Source organism: Cupressus sempervirens, chromosome 8 (genome assembly GCF_028749045.1).
Source record: "Cupressus sempervirens isolate cs-2001-9-10 chromosome 8, ASM2874904v1, whole genome shotgun sequence".
Lineage (NCBI taxonomy): Eukaryota > Viridiplantae > Streptophyta > Pinopsida > Cupressales > Cupressaceae > Cupressus > Cupressus sempervirens.
In genome coordinates this window covers 612366151-612390768 of record NC_143125.1, presented here as the reverse complement: position 1 = coordinate 612390768, position 24618 = coordinate 612366151, and the positions used below count along the sequence as shown (strand labels likewise).

The 24618-nt window shown below is 38.6% G+C and overlaps 1 protein-coding gene across 5 annotated transcripts in view; it reads left to right on the top strand.

Moving 5' to 3' along the window:
* LOC149543912 (uncharacterized) overlaps nt 1-24618 on the top strand; it is a 274899-nt gene that overhangs the window by 37605 nt on the left and 212676 nt on the right. For all 5 annotated transcript variants that reach the window (XM_089798556.1, XM_089798559.1, XM_089798560.1 and 2 more), the window contains exon 2: nt 16667-16770. In XM_089798556.1, coding sequence (XP_089654682.1) covers nt 16667-16770 — 104 coding nt within the window. The remainder of the gene's footprint in view (nt 1-16666; nt 16771-24618) is intronic.

The following is a 24618-nucleotide window of genomic DNA, read 5'->3' as shown; positions in this document are numbered from 1 at the left end:
AATTTTTGGAAATCGATCATCATCCATGTACCTGATCGAAACATCATAAGTTGAGTATAATGTTGATCTGCAATTGGAGATTATTACTTGCAGATTATTATCTTTTCATGTTCTATTCATAATCCCGATCGAGCATTGATAATTGATGATTATATTCAGATCAGATATTTGTTTGTGCAGAGATTTCAATCAGACCAAACTTGATTGCGTTGTGTATACCGAACATGTTTGTTAAAGACATAATTAATGCATAAACCTGGTTAGTGATTGGGTGTCTAAACTGTAACGAAATGGCACATTCGAATGGGCACGCCATGAATGGACATGCCTCCTCTTTGTGGAGGCAGGTCTGCTTATGGGACATACTTCTTCCATAGCCATATATCGCAGATCCAATCTTCAAAGGGGAACACTGAATCAATTAGTGTTTGTCTCTTGGAGATCGAGCATCAAAAATTGGTTTCTGACTTGTAAAATAATAATCGGTATTTCTCAATATTGGTCAAAGCATCATTTCTACATTTGATAGATTACGATTATCCATACCCTGATTACAACATACATAAATTAGTAAGAATTATATTCTGAAAATTAAAAAACATGGTACAAATTTGGAAGAAATCTAATCACTCTAACGTGGTATCAGAGCCTTGCTCAGGAAGATCCGATTAGATTTGCAAATTCAGATTACTCAAAACTGTAATACTTATTCTCTCTTGAGATTACAATCACATTCCATTCTTCATAATGTCTAGTGTAATCAGATTTGAGTGAAAGATCCTTGATGGATCTCTGCTGCTAATCTGCTGTAGCTTAATTATATTTTTTCTTTTTAATTTTCTTTTTCCTGTTTATTAAAGTTTTCTTGCAGAACTAGACGGAAATGCAGAATAGTTTGTTTGTTTTTGCGTTTTTGATGATTATTCAACATAGAAATGAGAAGGAGCAAATGATATGAAAAGAGTCTGAAAATAAATAACAATATGCAGCAAAATTAGAATTGATACAAATCGTACCAGGTAGATCTCTGAATTATAGAGCCAAATAAAAGATCCAGTACATTTTCCCTAACAATGACGCCAAACTGGCTGATGGAAAAGGACTGTGAACATGCAAACGTCTACAGCTGATTATCCGACTCTCTATATTTCAAAGTGCTGCAAATGGCGGCTACTGCTGCAAGGCTCACTTTCCCATGTACCAATAATCGTGCCCAGCTAAACAATACTGCAGACCCAAGCTGAAATGGCGTCCTCCTTCCCTGATAACAGTTGATACCACTGAAAATTCCAAGACCAAATACTGTTGAGGGTTACGTCCCAGCCAGTAAATACCCTGGGGTTTGCATCCCAGAATAAAATCGCCCAAGTAGAGCAAATTTGTAAACAAGTTTAAAATGCATAATATGAATGAGGAATGGCGCCTCCATCTCCTTATAACCCCTTCCAAAGCAAATCGAACCCTAAAGTGACTCCAAAAGGCATTGGGTTACAAAAGTGATTTAAGTCTTATTTAAAAGTGGCAATGTTACTAAAAATGACCCTTTTTCTCCATAGACATAAATCCGTTCATTGAATCACCCTGAGACCAAAGAGAAAGATTTAGAAAAGTTCAAGACCTTTCCAACGAGCTATCACACCAAGGGGTACGCATCCAAATGAGGTCAAAATTTCCCTTATTACTCCAAAAATTAACTTAGCCTTATTTAATTATTAAACGCTAACTTAGGAAATATTAAAAATATAACCCAAATAGTTACAAAATGCCCAACTGACATCACAAACCATAAAATCATCATGTCACCTGTCTGTGACTGAAGTCGGAAATCAAGGATCCACTGGTAGTCTCATCCCTAAAATCTAGGGATGCTCTTAAATTTTAGGAAACAAGCTCTATCCCTCTGAAACTGAACCCAAAGAGAAAACTCATGGAAACCCAACCCTGTGCATGATCATACCTCCTAAAAAGTAGGAATGAACCCCATAAATATAGGAAATGTCTCCTAAAAACAAGGAACGTCTCCCAACTGATCAATAACCGCCAGAACACCAAGTCCCCAACACTGAATAACCATACTGGGTCTCTATCCAACCCTGTCAGCCTACAAGACCCCATAATAAGCTGACTCACATGTCTCTGCTAGATTGAGCTAGAGTGGGTACATGACAGTCCTCCTCTCTCGGAGATGCTTGCCCACAAGCAACTGTAATGCTGGATGCTGTAAAATGCTCTCACCCTCCCAAGTGGCATCCTCTATGGGAAGATTTCTCCATCGAACCAAATACTCGCGAATCACCCGACTTCTCAGCCGCCCTTCCCTCACCTCAAGAATCTCATCAGGGACCAAAATCAATTTACCTTCCTCATCCATAGGAGGTAACTCGGGTGAAACCGTAATATGCTGTCCAAGGGCCTTTTTCAGGCAAGATACATGAAATACATTATGAACTCTGCTGGCAGGGGGTAACTCAACCAAATATGCAACCTCTCCCACTCGCCTGAGTATCTTGTATGGACCATAAAAACGTGGTTTGAGCTTCTTAGCTCCCCCCCTTTTTAGGGTGCTCTGCCGATATGGTTGTAAGTGTAGAAAGACCATATCATCCACCTCAAATGCTCTCTCAATCCTGTGCCTGTCAGCGTACATCTTTTGTTGATTCTGGGCCCGCTGTAAATTCTCCCTAAGAGATCTCATGACATCCTCGTTTTCCTGTAACCAATCTTGAGCCAAGGGTACTCTACAGTCACTAAATGCCAAATCAGTGAAAGATAATGCCTCATCCATAGAGAGCTCTGAAAGGCGTCATGCCAATGGACATATGATGCGTAGTATTATAACAATACTCGCCCAAATGCAACCAACGCACCCATGCTTTTTGCTGTCCTGACACATAGTTACGCAAATATCCCTCAACCCACTTGTTGACTATCTCTGTCTGCCCATCAGGTTGAGGGTGGTAACTAGTACTAGGTGTCAACAAAGTACCTGCTAACCTAAAAAGTTCCTGCCAGAAGGAACTCATGAATCTGCTGTCCCTATCACTCACAATGGTCTTGGAAAGACCATGAAGTCTAAACACCTCTTTGAAGAATAATTCAGCCACCTGAGATGCTGTAAAATCTAACGCAATCGGAAAGAAGTGGGCATACTTTGTTAGCCTATCCACAACAACATAAATGCAATTTTTCCCCTGAACCCTAGGAAGACCTGTAATGAAATCCATTGAGATCCCCGTCCACTTCTGCTCCGGTATAGGTAATGGCTGCAATAATCCTGCTGGGTAGGTATGCTCCGACTTGTTCTGCTGACAAGTCATACACTCACGAACATGGCGTAAAACATCAGCTTTGAGACCCTTCCAAGAGAATCTCTCGCGAACTGCCCTGTAAGTCTTACCATATCCTGGGTGTCCTGCTGTAGGAGTATCATGGAGAGCATGCAAAATTTGTTCCTTCAACTGAGAACCTGGAACAAGGTAAACCCTGCCTTTGTAGTAGATAATATCATCTACCACACTGTATCTGTCATCCACTATCAATCCTTCCAAGATCTCACGAGCATACTGATCCTTGGAGTACTCAACTAAAAGTTGAGCCTTCCAATCCGCTGAAATCTCGCTCAATGAACATAGGGCAGCCAGTGAAGGTTTCTTAGAGAGTGCATCAGCCACAGTATTATTCTTCCCCTTTATGAATTCGATGTCAAAGTCATAAGCTTGAATTTTACTAACCCATTTTTGTTGTCGATCATTGAGCTCTGTTTGAGTTAGGAAATACTTCAGACTGTTATGGTCTGTTCTCACCACAAATTTGCTGCCAACAAGATACTGTCTGAACTTAGCTAACGCATGCATAATAGCAAAGATTTCCTTATCATAGGTAGAGTACAACTTTTCATTGTTTTGCAACTTCCTACTCTCATAGGCAATGGGGTGTCTATTCTGCATCAACACTGCTCCTATACCCAAACCCGAAGCATCACACTCTAGGACAAATGGTTGCGAGAAATCAGGTAGTGCCAAAACGGGGCAAGTACTCATATCCTCCTTGAGTCTATCAAAGACCCCCTGTGCTTGTTCTGTCCATCTGAAAGCCCCTTTCTTAGTGAGATCTGTCAAAGGTGCTGCCAACTGCGAGAAACCCTTCACAAATCTTTTATAATAAGCACACAATCCAAGGAATCCTCGTAACTCAGTAATGTTCCGAGGAACAGGCCAATTCTGAATTGTTTGAATCTTCTCTTCATGCACCTTCACCCCCTCAGCACTGATCACATGACCCAAATATAACACCTTCCGCAATCCAAACTCACATTTGGAGAGCTTAGCAAATAGAGACTGACTCTCCATTATGCTAAGTACCTCCTCGAGATGTCTGAGGTGGTCCTCCCAAGTACTGTTGTAAATCAATATGTCGTCAAAAAACACTAGAACCGATTTCCTCAACTGCTTGTTGAATATATGATGCATACAGGACTGGAAAGTAGCTGGTGCATTGGTAAGGCCAAAAGGCATTACCAAAAACTCATAGTGCCCGTAGTGACAACGGAAGGCAGTCTTGTGTACATCCTTTGCCCGTACCTGTATCTGATGATAGCCTGAACGAAGATCAATCTTAGAAAAGTAGACAGCCCCATGTAACTCATCTAACAACTCATCAATGCGCGGAATGGGATATCTTCTTTTTACTGTCTTCTTGTTCAAAGCTCTATAGTCTACACACATCTGTAGAGCCCATCCTTCTTCTTAACCAGCACTATAGAAGAAGCAAAAGGGCTGGAACTAGGCCGAATGAAACCCATGTCCAATAGCTCATGAATAGTCTTCTCAATTTCATCCTTATAGGCTCTAGGATGACGGTATGGGGTAGTAATCACTAGCTTCGCTCCATCCTCCAACTCTATACCATGCTCAAACCCTCTATCTGGTGGTACTCCAGGAGGTATATCACCAAACACTCTACCGTGACGACCCATCATTGACTGAATATCCACATGAAATACACGGTCATCAAGAGATATTGGGTGTTTTGGATTTAACCAAACAGTGTGTAGCCCAAAGCACATCATTATGCCTAAGGATGGTCTCCATCCTGCGAGAAGTCACCTCTCTAGGTCCAACATCTGACGCTACCCTCAAAATCACCTTCTGCCCACCAGAAAGAAACTCTAATTGCATACTGTGGTCATCAATAATGTAACGCCCAATACCTTGTAACCACTGCATGCCCAAAACCACATCATAATCTTCTATGGGAAGCACATAGAAGTCATCAGTCAAAGTATAATCTCCCATCTAAATACTAAGTTGTGGAATCCGCTTGGTACAACCCAAGATAGCACCATCAGCCACCTTCACTCCAAAACCACCAAACTCCTCGTACTGTAAGCCACGCCTCTCAACTAATTTCTGATCAATAAAGTTATGCGTAGCACCTGTGTCTACCAAACTGGTGATTTGCTTACCCTTAAGTGTACCTTTCAACCGAAAGGCATGAAACTTAGGATAACTGGAGAGGGTCGCCGTAGCTACTTTAGCTGATGCCACAGGCTCTGGGGTGTCTAACTCCAACTGTGTCCGAAACTGCTCAACATCCTCTGTTTTATCCTCAATATCAGTATCAGGAACCTCCTCATCCCCTAACTCAGAAGTCACCTCAATCAAATGAACCTTTCCTTTACCCATACAACAGTGTCCTGGTTTAAAAACACAACTTTTTCCTCCTCAATTCATTCCTCGTCTCCTGATTCATCCAAGGAGTTTTAGATGAGGTCCCTCCTTTGTTCTGTGATGTATTGGCCTTCTGTGCAGGCCCTGAATCTCTAAATGGTTTCTTATCTGCCTGATAAGAAGTGGGAACAGTATCCAGTCTCAATGTCACATCAATAGCCTCCTTAAGAGTAGCTGGTTGGAAAGCGCATACCAACCCCTTTAGCCTATCCTGTAAACCCTCAATGAACAACGTCACACTACGTTTCTGGGGCATATCAAGTACCATAACTGCAATATGCTGGAACTCATTAATATAGGCTTCTGCATGACCATTTTGTTTAAGGTGAGCCAACTCTGTGTAATAAAGTTTTGTATCCTTACGGTCAAACCGTGCAATCTCGGTGAACTCAACATAGGAGTGAACTAAGGCATGATCTTGGGTGACCAATCCATGATGCCACCAATCATAGGCAATCCCCTCTAAATGCAACACAACAAACTGAATAGCCTCACGCTTAGGCATGGGCCTTAATGAAAGATATATGTCTAGCTTGTGGACCCAAGCTCGTGCGCTAGTGTCTCCTGAGCCATTATATGGGGCCAATGTAATCTTCCCAGTAGCTCTGTTGAGGTCATAATTCTGCTGCTGCTGTGGTAGTCTATTACCACGATCTCCCCTGAACCTGTTTGTATCTCTACGCTGTGCACAATACTGGGGAAGAGGGAAGATGTCCCTAACCTCAGGAGGTAGAGCTCTCCACTCAGCTGTGGCCGCCAAAATTGACTCCTGAAACCCCACTTCTGGTGGTTCCACTTGTGCTGGTCATTCACCTGGTATGAATTGGGGAAGCAATGGCCTATTTGTAGTAGGTGTATGATGGCGATGCCTCCTACTGGAATGAAGGGATCTCCCAATTGAAGAATGGGATTGATGGCTGCGTTGACTATCAGCCACTGAAACTGATCTACCTTGCCTGGCTCTGTGTCCACCCATCTCCAAATGCTCCAAGGTATCCTGTAATTTGTTTAAAGCCTGAGCAATCCTGGGCTGAGTAGTGAATAGGGTCCGCACCATCTCTCTTTCTTCTGCCTCTGTAGGCATGCTGTCGCCAGCAGCACCCTGTGCCTCACCCATAGTTGGTATCTGTGTGTCTCTGGTGGCCTCTGCTTGCCACTGGTTTCTCCTGCGCTCGTAGAACCTGTGTATTTCTCCACCAGGATGCATAGATTTGTATTCAATCCACCAATTAGTGACTACCCAGATGCCAATATGAATTATCAAAACTTTTTAGCTTATACCCAGATGCTGAAATGAATTATCAAAAGTTTTTATCCAATACTCAGAAGCCAAAAACTGTTGTAATAATTTCTCACAAACCCTACAGGCTGGAAGGATGTAAGCTCTGATACCACTGAAAGATCCCTGATGGATCTCTGCTGCTAATCTGCTGTAGCTTTATTATATTTTTTCTTTTTAATTTTCTTTTTCCTGTTTATTAAAGTTTTCTTGCAGAACTAGACGGAAATGCAGAAGAGTTTGTTTGTTTTTGCGTTTTTGATGATTATTCAACATAGAAATGAGAAGGAGCAAATGATATGAAAAGAGTCTGAAAATAAATAACAATATGCAGCAAAATCAGAATTGATACAAATCGTACGAGGCAGATCTCTGAATTATAGAGCCAAATAGAGGATCCAGTACATTTTTCCTTACAATGACGCCAAACTGGCTGATGGAAAAGGACTGTGAACATGCAAATGTTTGCTGCTGATTATCTGACTCTCTATATTTCAAAGTGCTGCAAATGGCGGCTACTGCTACAAGGCTCACTTTCCCATGTACCAATAATCGTGCCTAGCTAAACAATACTGCAGACCCAAGCTGAAATGGCATCCTCCTTCCTTGATAACAGTTGATACCACTGAAAATTCCAAGACCAAATACTGTTGAGGGTTACGTCCTAGCCAGTAAATACCCTGGGGTTTGCGTCCCAGAATAAAATCGCCCAAGCAGAGCAAATTTGTAAACAAGTTTAAAATGCATATTATGAATGAGGAATGGCGCCTCCATCTCCTTATAACCCCTTCCAAAGGAAATCAAACGCGAAAGTGACTCCAAAAGGTGTTGGGTTATAAAAGTGATTTAAGTCTTATTTAAAAGTGGCAATGTTACTAAAAATGACCCTTTTTCTCCATAGACATAAATCCGTTCACTGAATCGCCTTGAGACCAAAGAGAAAGATTTAGAAAAGTTCAAGACCTTTCCAACGAGCTATCACACTAAGGGGTACGCATCCAAATGAGGTCAAAATTCCCCTTATTACTCCAAAATGGCTATTAACTTAGCCTTATTTAATTATTAAACGCTAACTTAGGAAATATTAAAAATATAACCCAAATAGCTACAAAATGCCCAACTGACATCACAAACCATAAAATCATCCTGTCATCTGTTTGTGACTGAAGTTGGAAATCAAGGATCCATTGGCAGTCTCATCCCTAAAATCTAGGGATGCTCCTAAATTTTAGGAAACAAGCTCTATCCCTTTGAAATTGAACCCAAAGAGCAAACTCATGGAAACCCAACCCTGTGCATGATCATACCTCCTAAAAAGTAGGAATGAACCCCATAAATATAGGAACTGTCTCCTAAAAACAAGGAACGTCTCCCAACTGATCAATAACCGCCAGAACACCAAGTCCCCAACACTGAATAACCATACTGGGTCTCTATCCAACCCTGTCAGCCTACAAGACCCCATAATAAGCTGACTCACATGTCTCTGCTAGACTGAGCTAGAGTGGGGACATGACATTGAGGATCGTCTTGAGGGTGCAACCAACTTTATATCATGAAAATTAAGGATCATGATGATAGTGAAAGAGAACAAATTAGACTCATTTGGAAAGGAAAGCAAAATAGAATCAGAAAATGATCTTGACAAAACTCAATGGATTGAGAACAATAAGAAGGCTATGAAACTTAGAGTAGATGCAGCTAGGGATCTCATATAGTACCTATCTTATCAAAACAAGATACTGCATACCTAATGTATAAATATCTTGAAAGCACATTTAAAATGAACAATATTGGTAGAATCCTTGCTCTAAAGAGGCAACTTAATCAAGTAAAAATGAATAAGGGAGAATCCATTACCCCATATTTCATAAGAATCATTGAACTAAGGGGTCAACTCTCAACTGTTGGAAATCAAATTGATAGCAAAGAGTTAACATTAATAGCTCTAGGTGGCCTAGCAACTTCATGGGAGTCATTTATTCAAGGAATAAGTGCAAGGTCAAAACTCCCAAAATTTGATAGGTTGAAAACAAATTGCTTACAAGAAGAATCCAGATTGATGACTAGAGGAAATAATCAGAAACCCATAGACGAGGATATTCATGTATTAAACACCGATTCTCATGAGAAAGGAAGTATGGACATTATGCAATCAAGTGTTTTCATAGAACAAAACAACAAGCATCCTTTGTTAAAGTTGGAAAGACTAATATAGAACATGATTATGAAAAAAATGTTTTCTACTTAGCCTTTTCAAGTCAAGTTTCAAACAATTTTAACATTTGGGTAATTGATAGTGGACCATCAATACACAACACTGGATTTAGAGAACACTTAGACACCATGATAGAAGAATTTGATGAAGTAACTTTTGGAGATTATTCAACTTATCCAGTAAAGGGGGTTGGGACTTGCACCATAAATTTGAAGTCTGGCATCTCTCTTCAGCTCACTGGAGTATTGTTTATACTAGGAATAAAGAGGAACCTAGTATCCATTTCTACTCTTGAAGGCAAAGGATATAGGGTTACCTTATGGATGGAAAAGTTCTGCAATGGCTAAAGAACTCCACCATAAAGAAAGCACAAACTATAGGAATAAGACAAGGATGTCTTTACAAACTTTGCATAGACATAAATCAAGCCCTTATTCATTAGACTTTTGACTTAAATGACATTTGGCACCGAAGACTAGGACATATTCATTTTCGTGCCCTACCATTTAGTAGAAAAAATAGTGAAAGGGTTGCCCAAACTAAAACAAATCCATGAAGGAGCATGCAATGGTTATGCCCTAGAAAGAATACAAAGGGGACTTTCCGAAACAACTTTAATAAAACTAAACATGTATTCGAATTAGTTCACTTTGACTTATGTAACCTCATGTTTGTACCCTCAATGGGAGGATTCTTATATTATGTAATCTTTGTACATTTTTTTCTAGAAAGACCTCGATATATTTTCTCAAGTGTGAAGAGATGGAAGAAATCCTTAAAAGGTTTAAGGAGTTCAAAGCTCTTATTGAAAATTTGACCAGGAGGGAAATTAAAGTTCTGAGAATAGATAATGGGAAGGAATACACTTTAGAAATTTTTAAGGAATTTTGTGTAAATGATGGGATTAAGAGGGAGTTTACAGTACCTTATAATCCACAACAAAATTGTGCTGCTAAGAGAAAGAATAAAACTATTGCAGAAGCTGCTAGAGCAATGTTGTACGAGCAAAACATAGAAACAAAACATAGAAACTTCATTTTGGGCAAATGCCTCTAGGACAATTGTCTACAATAGATGTCCCCACTCACATCTATATAACAAAACTCTTAGAGAAGCATTCACCGGTGTGAAACTTGACATAAATCACTTAAGGATTTTTGGTTGCCTTGTCTATATTCATGTGCCTAAAGAAAAAAGGTCTAAATTAGAACCCATTGGAAAGAAAGGGACTTTTGTGGGCTATGGTGAAACATCGAAAGCCTACAGAATAGACATACCTGGACAAAATCAAATTGAACTCAGCAGAGATGTCATCTTTAAGGAAGACATTGCTTTCAAAAGATCCAAGAGTTCTCATGAGATAGAAATTCAAGACTCTCCTAAAGACATGGAGGAGGATCTTGTTGTTGAGGCTTAGAGGAGTCTTCTGAAGAAACGATAAATGCAAATCAGTCTGCTCAAGTAGAAGAACTTAACAACAAAAAGAAACCGCTTTGGGCTAGAAAGATGATTGAAGGAGCTGAGAATTATGTGACACCCAAAGGAACTTTTAGAGAAAGTAAGAGACCTCTATGATAAAAGAATATCGGACCATTGTAAAAATCATGTGTGGGATATAGTACCAAGACCAAAAGAGAAATTTGTTGGCTCTTCAAAATCAAACATGCTACAGATGACAGTATAGAGAAACACAAAGCTCATTTTGTTACCAGAGGTTTCTCACAAAAGGAGGGTATTGATTATGGCACTTGTTGCCTGTTACACCTTAGTCAAATCAGTAATAGCTATAGCAGCAACTAAAGGCTGGAAGATCCATCAAATGGATGTTAAAATTGCATTTTTGAACGAGACTATTGAAGAAGTCTATTTAGAGCAACTTGAAGGCTTTGTGATATGTAATGCGGATTTACATGTATGCAAATTAAAGAAAGCCTTATATGGACTTAAATAGGCCCCCAAAGCCTGGTATGAGAGGATTGATCACAATCTTATAGGACTAGGATTTTCCAAGAATGATGCAAATCCAAATCTCTACTTTAAGGTAATTAATGGTGATATGTTAATACTTATTTTATATGTTGATGAATTGCTAATCATAAGAGATCACCTTATCACTCAGTGTAAGGACCCGACCTTAGAATTTGAGATGAAGGACTTACACATTTTACATTACTTCCTTGGGTTGGAAGTTTGGCAAAAATTAGATGGTATCACTCTCAATCAAGGAAACTATACTATTATATTCTAAAGAGGTTTGGAATGTTGGACTATAGACCTATGTTTACACCTATGGAAACCAATTAACACAAATTGAAGGAAGCAATGACATAATCAAGATTTGTAGATCCCACCCTCTATAGACAAATAATTGGATCATTGATGTAGTTGGTTAAGACACAAGACTAGATCAATGTTATGCAATGAATGCTCTAAGCCATTATATGCGTGAACCAAAGGAGATACACCTTGTTGTTGTAAAGCTTATATTGAGATACCTTCTAGGTACTATTCGGTATGGTCTTAAATACAAAAATGTAGACCTGGATCTACATGGATACACTGATTTAGATTGGGTTTGAAGTATAACTGATCGGAGAAGCACATTAGGATGTTGCTTCAATTTAGGATTGGCTATAATCTCATGGATCAATAGGAAACAATCTTCCATGGCACAAAGCTCAACAAAAGGTGAATACATTGCAACCTCTATGAGTGCAAGAGAAGAAGTATGACTCTGGAAATTGTTTGTGGGATTATTTGGTGAGCCCTTGAATCCTACTATTATACATTGTGATAATCAGAGTTGTATTAAGCTTTCAATTTATCCAATGCTCCATGATAGATCAAAACATATAGAGATTCCTTATCACTATTTGAGAGACACGGTAGAAAGGAATGTTATTCAGTTGGAGTATGTTATTACAAGCAATCAGATAGCATACATTTTCACCAAGCCTCTCTCCAGAGTGAAAGTTGAACACTTTACGAAGAAACTTGGTATGGTTGAAAATGTAAGTCATTATTGAGATTGAGTCTGAAATAATTTTGCATTAACATACATATGTAAAAGATGTTCAATGTGTAAACTGTTTTTGTTTTGTCATGTGTGTGACTCCATGACTTTATGGGCCCCTTGTGTATATTATTGAAAGGTGATAATCTTTTCAATAATGATCATTTGTATTTGGCATTGTAAGATGATGATGTTACAATGACTAGTCTCACTATCATGATGGATATCATGTGACTTGATATCCGTTGACATGTGATGATTGTTAGTATCTCTTGGATGTTCTGATAGATATCATGAGACTTGATATCCGTAGAAGATCATTATGATCCTTATGAGAGAATCATGGTGGATAATGCATTTTTGGATATACTATGATTTGTTATGGTAGAGATCATGAGACTTGATGTCATTGCACATCATAATTTTGATATTTTATGAAGAATTTCATGTCACTTGATATTCTTGAGCATATCATATCTTTTGATATCACGAGTAAGGTGATATCTCTTCTCACAATAGATGAGCCTATTGTTGTGATCTATACTTGGTTAAAACTTTGTATTCCCCAGCTAAGAGGGAGTGTCAAACAAATGATAGCTTTGGTCAGATATAGGAATGATGATCGATTCTATGATATATATGTGTGTGTGTGTTAGTATACACTGTGTATACTAATATATATACATATTTAATTATTTATAACAATATCATCATTTGATCTAATCTTTGGCAATTGATCATCACCCATGTACCTGATCGAAACATCATAAGTTCAAAGTATAATTTCGATCTGCAATTGGAGATTATTACTTGCAGATTATTATCATTTCATGTTGTATTCATAATCTCGATCGAGCTTTGTTTATGGGTGATATTATTCAGATCGGATATTTGTTTGCTCAAATATTACAATCAAATTAAACTTGATTACATTATCTATACTGATCATGTTTGTTAAAGACATAATAATGCATAAACCCATTTAGTGATCGCATGTCTAAATTGTAATGAAATGGCACATTAGAATGGGCATGCCTCCACTTTGTGGAGACATGTCTGCTCATGGGACATACCTCTTCTATAGATATATATTGCAGATCCGATCTTCAAAGAAGAACACCGAAATCAATTAGTGTTTGTTTCTTGGAGATCAAGCATCAAAGATCAGTTTTCGACTTCTGAAATAATAATCGCTATTTCTCAATATTGGTTATGTTGGGTGGATATTTTGCAATCGACAGTTTTGGGTAAAATCCAGTCACAAAATAGGATGACCAACTATGGCGTGTGAGATAGTCTCGCCTACCTTAAAGGGAAGGCTTTCCCTTCTCACCATTCATTGGATCAACTCAAGGTAAGCAAGAAGTTGAGAGATTTTGTAAGGGGCGTTACCAATATTCTTTCCTCTTAAATTTTAGGAAAGAATCCACTTACTCGTGGAGCGAGTAATGGGCAAGGTGAAATCTCTAACCACACTTCTATCTAATAGCTGGAAATGGTGATACCAGTAAACCAACACCAACTTAAAGGCTGATTGAAAGCGTATTGGTTTGGCTCTATGTCCTGTTTGTCTAATTTATAAGAAAAATCACTACCATTGGGGCTCAAAGACTTCCAAAAGTAGATGATCTCTATTCTATAAGAGAAACCTCTACCATTGGGGTGCAAAGACTTCTAGAAGTAGGGAACTTCTAACTATTTTTCATGAAGTTGAGATGGTAACACAAGCTACAGTCAAAGCTTCTTGTCTATGTATTATCACAATTGCTCCCAGTCAAAGCTTCGGCTCCGATTGCTTCTTAAATCACTATGCTCTATTATTGAACACACAATAATAACATGAATCAAAGACAATAGGAACAAATTACAGTCAAAGCTTCTAATTTGCTCTATCACAATTGTTTCCAGTCAAAATTTCGAATCCAATTGCTTCTTTTATTCACTTTTCTCCCAAATTCATACTACACAATCAAAGTTATGCTTGCACAAATAATGAAATAAGCTTAGAGAAATACGAAACTAGTTTGGAAAAGTTTCGTACTGTTACCTACATTTTGTGGTGACAAAATGCAGGACAACAGGTTCAAGCATCATTTCTACATTTGATAAAAATACAATTATCCATATTCTGATTACAACCTGCAAATAAGATACATAAATTAGTAAGAATTATATTCTGAAAATTAAAAGACATATATAGTACAAATTTGTAGAAATTCTAATCACTCTAACATTTTAGACTACAAATATTTTTCTTTTTTGAAATAATGACAAACTTCTCAAGCTGTTTTTAATTTGCATTTGGGACTATTCTACTATTAAGCAAGGGTTGTTTTTGAGAGTAACTTAGTTGTTCTACTTCCTGAAACCTTAACTCATAATGACTATAATATATTTAAGGTTAATTAGTCACAATATTTGCAAAGTTTCTTAATGAATACTTTAAAGCACGTGTTATCTCTTTCAGTCATTGACCTATTTTTCAAAGCTATTGAGATTCCTTGCTGACATTGAAAAAATATATTTAATCAAATTGGTTGGACCTGTAATTATGTGAGCTAATTCTCTATGCCATATTTTTGTGAACATTCACAATTTTATTCCGTTGTCATTCTGTCAAATACTTCTTTTGCATACTGGTTAAAAAGTTTTCTGAATGCAATATTTTATAATGTTTGGTTTGTTGGTTTTGAACAAGTTTTCTATATATTATCATTCATAAAACTTGAAGCAATATGTCAAGAATTTGTCATTCATTCCAAGATCAAACAATAACCAATGAAGGATGTTTCTATTGTTCTTTACAAATGCAAAAGTCAGAATAATCACTTCGCTGACCTTTATATTAGCAGTTGCGAGCATACAAATTTCTGCAGGGCACTGAATCTGTCCAACATCAACTAATTGGTTTGTTTCTCCCTCATGACCTCTCCGAACTGTTGTGGAAAAGGTTTCAAATCCTCACACTCCTTTTCAATGACTACTACTTCCCTAAATCTCCCTTACACCCAAAAGGTGTGTTCCTATTACCCACAACCTCCACCAATGATAGCACTTAAACTCTTAACGACGAGTGGCCCACAAATAATTCTCTAGCTGTTCAAATTCTTCTATCAACCTGCTTTTTCCCATGCCAAACTTTACCTTTTGTATGGAAGCCATCAGTGTCTTCTACTCATCTAAATACCGGTTCGTTTTCACCTACCAGCACTATATCGGTTCTTCCCTTGTCTATGGTGTCCCAAACTTCCACTTGATTCTTAAAATGATGTTTTATCTTCATACCCCGGCAGTTGTCAAAGTGGTGCTTGAAAAACAATAGTTTGATAAATCTTTATCCAAATAAGAGAAAATAATAATTTTCCATTACCTGCAAACCTCCAGAAAATCATCAAACTTCAATCTGCAAAGAAGATATATCTTTCCCACACCCAAAATTTGAAATTCAATGCAATAGATGAACCTGTGAATCTTGTGCAAAACTACTAAGATTGGCTGAAACGGGTTTCTGTCCAATAAACCAAGAGAGAACCCAAGTGTTTTCGTTCTAGAGTTTGCTGAACCAAAAGCGTAAGCTCTCAAAGCTCTGCAAGAAAATAATTAAGTCAAGAATGAATTGCTTTTTGGTTCTCAGTTCTTTTACATCCCATCTTGAGAGAAATATTTAATCTTCTTAGTCATAAAGTGACCCACTTTATGAATTTCTCATTGACATCAAATAAAGTCACTTTATTAAAATAAGCAAGGTTCAGCTTTATTTAATTAAATATAAATTTTCTTGAGAAGCTTGGGACTATTTAAAATTTAGTTAATTACTCATTACCTTAAAATGCTTGACTTAGCCTGCAAGAATAAAATAGGCCTATGGTCTCCAATACATGTCTCATTGAAAAGAAGGGGACATTATAGATCACGCTTCTTTAATAACTTATTAATCTTTAAGCTATATGCTGTCTAATTTGTCTTTTCCATATGTGATTCCTATATTTATCTTTTACTAGCCATCATATGATCAGCTAGGTCCTAAATAGGCAACATCACCTTGAATATCATTGTATAATGTCTGGTACACAGAATTAATAGTAGGAAATAGTTGGGAGCCGTCTTTTCTATTTCTACATAATGTAAGAGTGTGGTCTCTTTTCTTCTGAAATTATGGTCTTAGTAATTGTCTTTGTTATTATATAGATTTTCGGAATCAAATTAAATATTTTGTGGTTCATTTTTCTCAAGGATATATATCTCTCACTTTGTCTTGTTTTGTGGGTCCTAAACAAAGACAAGCTGGTAAGTTAGTCAACTTATTATATCATAGACAATCATCATATTTTTTTAACTTTGTAAATATTTTTCTTTTCAATAGTTTTGCATGATAGATTGAATTTTATTTGGAGATGTCTGTTTAACATTTAATCTCTTGTTTGTAGGAAATATGCACAACAAAATAAAGAAAGGTGCCCGTGAAGTTGAGGTCTCAAGCAAGAACGTAGAAATGAGTACCTTAGATCAAGCATTGACCAAGAGATGCAAGGTGTTTTGAGAATTCCTAGTCATAGATTTTGGCCAGTTAGTTTCAATATTGTTATCTTTTATCCAAGAATTCATTCTTTTTCTCTTAAGTTGGGCTGTTAGTCTGAAAGGAAGATCTTCATTTGTTGTAATACACATTTGGTAGCATTCCAAGTTCAAATTTATGGCTAATCCCTTGCTAGAACACATATAATTTTTGAATAATTGTAGGGAAAGTGGCTAATCCATAATTCTATATTCTATTGGCCATGTATGCCCATATTTATAGTGTTAAGCTTGCCAATATGTTTGTCTTCTTGTGTCAGATATCCTTGGATGTTATACTAAGTATTTTCCTTGTCTTCCACAATTAATGTGGAGATGTTGCTTCAATACAAAAGAATTACAAATAGACTAACCTTACATATATTATTAACTAATAGATTTTTAACATGTCTACTCTTATGTGCAAATGAAAACAACTTCTATCCACATAATTATTTTGAGAAGAGTACTTAAACAGGATTATGATTCACAAGAGCAATTTATCTCTTCAAGATTGGAAGAAGGAATGAATTTGCTAAAAGGTTATAATGAAACAAAAGAAAATCACTAAAGATAAAGCAAAGAAAAAAAAATGTTTTTGAATGAAACCTAAATAAATTTCAAGGTTTTGTCCATAACACAAGTTTTAAAATTAAAAATAACAACGAAAAGTGACATGTCCTCATTTTAAGGTAGAATTTAATAACAATTAGATCATATAATATTATTAAATAAATCATGATAATAAAGTCATAAAAATAAGAAATAATAATTAAATCTATATAATCTATTATCAATAAAATAATATTTAGTAAAAATAATATTACAATAAATGAATAAATAAATAAAATCAAATACAAAAGTGAATATTGTAGAAAGTATGTTACCTTTTTCGAAATAGGATTTAATAGTAAATGATAATAAGCACAACATAAATAAATAAATAATATGATATAGACAAATATAAATTAACTCAATGTAATGTACCCGTTCCTAATGTATGACTTCGTATGCCTTGATTCCTTCTGCAGGAGTACATTGACAGGGTCTGTATGGAAGTGACAAGTCAAATCTGCCAAGGGTGTATGATTTGAGCTTGGAATGGTACCGTACAATGGTCTGTTTGAACTATACGGTGGCAGTAGGAGTGTTTTATGAACTTTTATATCTGTACGGTGAGGGAAAGCAACTTGGTTCTGTACGGTCATACGGTGGAGGGGCGAGTGGATGTGTTGTATAGAGGTAGGGAGAAGGATTGCCATACGGTGATTTGGTGTGTTTGGTTTGGCAGGGACTAGGTATGTTGAGTCGCCTTCAGGTTATGCAAACTATATAGTTAGATGCCAAATAGATGTGCATTAAGATATTAACTAGGTGCCAAATATAACAAACATACACCAGCAAAGTTTTCACCACGACACAATCTAGAAGATCCGCGCTCAATAGACTCCAGAGATAGTTGCCAAACTTTTGCGACACATACATTAATTTGCAATTGATGATAATACTTGATTATGTATTTCGGACAAAATTAGAGCAAAAACGAAGCAATTGTCAAATGATGACAATTAACAAATGTGACGCAGGGTGAGATATCCAAGCGATAACTTTAACGACAGAATAGGGTGGTGCTGCACCACTGAAATTGTGATCTCATAATAGGGAGGATCTTCCACCTCCAAAATAGCAAACAAGTTCTGTAGACTTCAACCTTTAGAAATACAAAATGAAACAAAATCCAATCCATGATCCATTACAATGCTGTTGAGCTGTCGTTATGCACGATGCTAAACGACAGGAATTCTTGCAAATTCCTCTCTTGAAAAGCCAATCTTTTGGATCAACTCCAAGGTTCTGTATTTGTCTTGCGATGCACCAAAATCTGCTCAGTTGAAGATAAATGTGATTGTTCACGAGGAGGCCTTTGCTAGTTCGCTTTTGATCTCAGATGAAATAAAGAATTTGCACGTTGTTTCAAAACAACACACAAAAGAACTATGTTTTTGTATTTTTCTGTTTTTAATGAATGCAATCTAACAATGCAACTAATATGAGTTCTTATTCTAACAAGGGGTTAGCAAAGCAAATAACGAAACTGTAAAGCAAATAACATGAAATTGAAAAAACCTAACGGACATAAGCTACAGAAAACAACACACTGCGAGTTAAGCTTTCGAATGAATCGGTAGGTAACCAATGAAAACAGGAGCAATGCTTCCTAGATTCCATTGATGCAATCGTCGGTGAGAAATTTTAACAATCGTATGATATTTCACCCTTCATCAAATCTTAAGGCCATGGAAAGTGCGCTCATGCGAGACAAAAAGTTATGCAAGCACGATTCGATGATCTCTTCTCAAGCTAGATACCTCAACGGAATTCGTAAAACTGTAGCAAACACCAGAATTAAAAGATCGCACAACCAGAAACAACGCAATAAAACTTTGGCTCAATCACAATCTCATGAACAAAATTCACAAAATAATGACATATTCATGCAAGAATCACTACACTCCAAATGCGAGCACCAAAAGCATAATTTTATTGCATAATAACGGCGGCCCTTTTTACATATTACAATGGGGTATTTATAAGAAATTGTCTCCTCAATTTGTGTTGAGAGTGAGAGATATTCTTCATGCAATAAAATGCATTTAATCAATAAAATAAACTAATTATATACAATCTAACAATTAATTTGGTGCTTAGTAGGACTCCATCCATATTTTATTCACTAATTGGATGCACGAGCCTTTACATGTCATAAAACAAAGAAATTATTACAGAAGAAAGAGGAGGAAAGCCTTTAGTCGAAGTAGGAGTATCTGGGAGTGCCAAAATTGGAAGCTGGTCCTTTAATAGGTGTGTGTCGAAGTTAAATTGCCGTCAGAATAAGTTTCCGATGCATGGAAAGCGCTATTTTTGGAACTAGCAGTTAACTGCCGGCGCACCTCTGGAGTTGTGGACTTGCGGACCTGTAGACCTCGACAGGGTCAAAATCTCAAAATTTTACTTTGTCAAAATTGAAATTCTGGCATCTGGGTTTTGTTCTTCTTCATCCCAAAGCTATGTTTGGATGTTTGCCCTTGAATTTCTCTATCATCTCAGTAATTTTAGCCGCATCCGATAGATCTAAAGCCTCATATTTGTTTTTGACCTTCTATCTGTACTTGTCTACCTCAATTCGGGTATTAGCAAAATCCCCAAGTTTGGTGTCCAATTCAAATAGGGCTTCTTCTGTCCTGAAGGCTTGCCGGATATCTTCATCGCTGGATGCTTCCTCCAAAGTCTTCTTAAAACTTTCTGCTACTACCTCAACAGGCAATAACTTTTCTCGTTCCTCATCCCCAAAAATATTCAAGCGTGCATCGCTATATAGTTTCTTTACTTCCAAAATTCGCTCTCGGGCTTGGTCCTTGAGCCGATGGATCTCCTCATGTAATGTTTCCATTACTTTATTGCTATCCGCTATCTTCTCAATCCAGTCGTCAATCATATCTAATTCTTCTCCCGTATATACGTCGATCAAAATGCAGTACCTTTGCCCCTTTATGGCTTGTAGAGTTTGCAAATCCTTACTCTAGGCCCGTACTTCATCCATAATCCCGAAGTCCTGCTTCAAAATTGCTATGATCTTATTCACATTCTCCTGCGTAGCATGCAGTAACTTCAAATTTCCTGTAATAATCAAAACACCTTTCTCCTCTAAGACTTTCCCGCCACTGTTTATAGGCTTTCAAAAATGGGTTTAACTGTACACGTCCCCATTCTCTGAGTATGGTATTCAAATTTTGCTCGGGGCGCTCAGGATCCAGAGGACCAACTACTTCGGCTAGATATTCTTTTAGGATCTCAACCTTCCTTTGAAGTGCTTGGAATTCGGCCTCATCTTGCTCCATGTTCTTGAGGACCTCTTTGACCCCCATGGTCATCATTAGTAGGGTTGAATCCCGTGTAGGTCTTCCCAACATAACCTCCTTCAATTCTTAATCTTGGCGACCAAGGCTTTCCACATCTGTGTCTTTGGGAGGAACAACCATTTGTGCAAACAATTCCTGATTCCGTGTAGTGGTGGCAAACGCTAGCGGCGTTGCCTCGCGTGATGGAGACTCAGGTTTATTCAAAATTTCTGCAATGTCACAAATGTCCTCCTCCGAAGCACGGAATTGAGGCTTAGTACTCCTTATTGTTTCTTTCTGGATCCACCCAAGAATGTGTTCAGAGGATGACTTGGCCCTTGAGGATGAAGGGGTATGTTCTACTACCTCCTTCCCCTTATTACTCCTGCTCGGAGTTGTCTCCTGTTGTGAGGGCTCCCCTTCTGTAGCCTCAGTCTTCGTGGATCCTGCAGCTTGCACCTCAGTGTCTTGGGAAGGTGGTTGGGAATATTCCACCATTTGTCCCTCCTTTGACACTTCATTGGTTGCCATTTGTTTCGGTTGCTCTTCCTGTGATGGTTCCTTTTGAACCTACTCTTCTTTTGAATTCTGAGGTGGAGGAGTCACCAAGCCCCTTTCTACCACTGTGACTTGTGGTGGAGATGGGGGAGTAAGATCAGGACCCTGTGAGTCTGGCAGCATTTGCGTCCAGTCTTCTTGTTGAGGTTCACTTGTAGGGGTGTCCTTGATCTTATCCCCAATTAACTCTGTACCTATGGGCATAAAGTCAAAATTTGACATTGTGAAAATGTCATCGCCCTCCTCACTCTGCTCATCCACCCACTATTGTACTTCATCTTTTGAAGACCTGTAGGGGTGTCCCTGATCTTATCCCCAATCAACTCTGTACCTACTGGCATAAAGTCAAAATTTGACATTGTGAAAATGTTATCGTCCTCCTCACTCTGCTCATCCACCCACTATTGTACTTCATCTTCTGAAGAAGAGAGTTCTAAAGGTTCTGCTTGGGTGGATGGCGAGGTACTCGTGGCACTCTTTCTCCTTTGTAATTCCGCGGCTCTAGCTAGCCGAGTTCTTCCCTGTAGGGGAACTTGTTCCTTTTCCTCTTCTGATTCTTCTTCTTCCTCCTCTTTGTCTCCCTCTGGAATGGTTTCGGGAACAAATGGGGAAGGCACCAATCTTCCGTTGATCCTTTGCCTCTTTTTCATCCGGATCTTAATCTTCTTTCGTTTCTTGGAGACAGAAGGAGAAGTTGGCTCTTCTTGCGAAGGAGGAATGAAAATTTGTGGAATCTCTCCCTCTTCTGGTTAGTTGGGCACAACGGGAGGCAATTGAGGTTCATCTTGGACTTGAGTAGCTCCAGTATCCTCGGACCTTTGTGCACTCTCTTCTTGCTGCTGGTGAGGCGCCTGTTCTTCAGCTTGTTCTGTTTGAATCGTCTGAGGGGAGGTCCTCTTCCTTTTGTTCTTTCCCTTCCTCTCTGGAGGGTGATAGTATCCAACCGGGCGATCAAGTTGGTATACTGTCTCTGGCTTGATACAAGACTGGGCCGCAAAGGTAGGAATTGTTACTTTCTTCCCTCTAACTCTTTCTGGGCGGGCATGCGCGTAGAAGATCACTGTGTTAGGTATTGGATCAAGCAGAAAAGACTTCTTGATCCAATCCTTCGTCATTCTGATGACATGCCTCACCTGATGATTAATATCATTGACCTCCTCCTTGTCAACCTCAACATTCATAATGGGCCTTTCTCCTATTTTGTCTGAGTTGAACAAGGGGTCCAGTAGCTCCTTCGAATCCTGTTGCCTTATCTCCTTTGGGATGTTCAATTGGAGAGCCTTCTCTGCTAGATACAAAGTCATCCTACAATAATCCCTTATGCGGACATCGTAGTCGTTTGTTGCGTTCATCCAGTGATCTTCAACGACATCCTCATGGTGGAATTCCCTACCGGCCAAACTCTCCACTCTCCCAATATTATCAAAATAGGGCTGGGGAGAATTGTATTCCTCAAGGGGATAATTCTCCCACTCCCACTTGAAGGATGGAATATCTTGTTTCCGTTTCACCTGATATGGTCCAATGACCAAGAGCCATGCCCAACAAGGTCTCCGTTGTCTCTTTACCCTCTCATATGCAAATTGAATCTGCCGAAAAATCTCCAATAATATCAATTTGTCACTTGGATATCTCGAGAGCTTCTTAGGATTAATGGAGGCACCAGGTACTCGCAAATATGTGAACGTTTTAAACTAGATGAAGTAGGCTCCGAGAATTGTTATTTGTGCTTCTGCTTCATCGGATAGCCTCTTTCCATAATCTCCCTCAATGAACCGGATGATTGCAAAAATGAATGCGTCATTCATGATTCTATACTCCTTGCTCTGTGTCGAGAGCTTCTTCGTCACTAGTTAAGGGTAGACAATGTATGGCCAGGTGTTAGGCTCCTGCATACTACCTCTCCTATACAAACTAGGGTAGTTTGTCGCCCTCGCTGCAAGCAGGTATACCATGTGAGAAGTCATATAGAACTTCTTGTCTTTTATTGCCCTTAATTGCTCACACAAGTTTTCACTTAGTGTGGTGGCCCAGTCCAGTGGTATCTTTGCTGCTCTGATGGTCTCAATGAAGTTGATCATAAAAGTGCTGAGGTGGCCTGCTGCAGGTAAACCCATGACTCTGCTCAAAAGAATGATGGAATAACCAATATCCTCTTTCATAGATCCTCGAGTCATATCAACTTTGCTTGTTATCCTTCCCCGAGGAGGCTTCTCAATAAGGTAAGACGATTGTATGATGTCTATTGCCTCCTTTTGGTGCTCCCTGTACCATCTCTTTGCTGCTTTCTATGAGAGTAATGAATTGATCTACCCTTGAGAGATGGAAGACCCTCTCAATGTTGTCGGGTCGTAGGTCCAATCCGACTTCTCCTTTGACACTCTTGACCACTCTCTCTTCAGCAACAAAATGTTGCGCTAGTGTCATGATTAGTTCTGCTGACTGCATCGATACGGGATGCGAAGTTGCGTTTACCGATCCGGAACGAATCAATGAGGAGACTAGAGCTGATCTCTCGGTGGGCTTGTTGCAAACTCTTAGGAATTCTCCCAAATCCGTGTGTCCTAGGTCAGCATCTCTGATTTCTGTGTGATCATAATGGAACCTTGATTTCGAGGGTACGCCTTGGAACTTAAATACGATGGGCTTGGGTGCCATTCCAGATGTGGATGCCATTTTAATCTTTGTACGACACAAGAAAAGGCATTTGTCAGTTGACAGTAACGAAAACTTAAAAAAAAAAAACGTAAAAGCATTATTTTATTAATTAACCAACTAGTGATTGAAAAAAAATGCGAAAAAGAGTGCGTCTTTTGGAAGCGTGGAAGTGTGTGCAGATGACGGGAGCGGGAGAGCGCAATGCGCTGGTGTGGGTGAAGCTCGTGGCAAGGGTTGGGCGCGTAGCGCCATGTTACCAAGGGCGTGCTGAGTTTGGAATAGTGCGCGGTACACGATGTTTGGAAGTGCGTGGGGCGCTCGGCGTTTGGAAGGGTGTGCGACGCACGGTGGCACCAAAGAGTGCGCGACGCGCAGGTTTCTTAGGGCGTGCCGAGCGTGGCCCTTGGTTAGCCACTAATGCATTTACCTTTGTGCGCTCGGCGAAGCAAAAATTGAAAATGGAAAATGATAAAGTGTTGAGGTAGGGTGGTGGGGGATTTTATAACCTCTCGCCCACCTGTGGCCCTGCGCAGGCGCTCGAAATTATTTATTATTTATTTTATTTATTTATTTATTTATTTTGTTTTTTATTTTTGATTTTTATAATTTATATATACATATATTTTGATTTTTTCGATTTTTTGTCATTTTCAAATTTTTCAATTTTTTTGGGTTTTTTAATTTTTTGACTTTAAAAAATTTTTGATTCC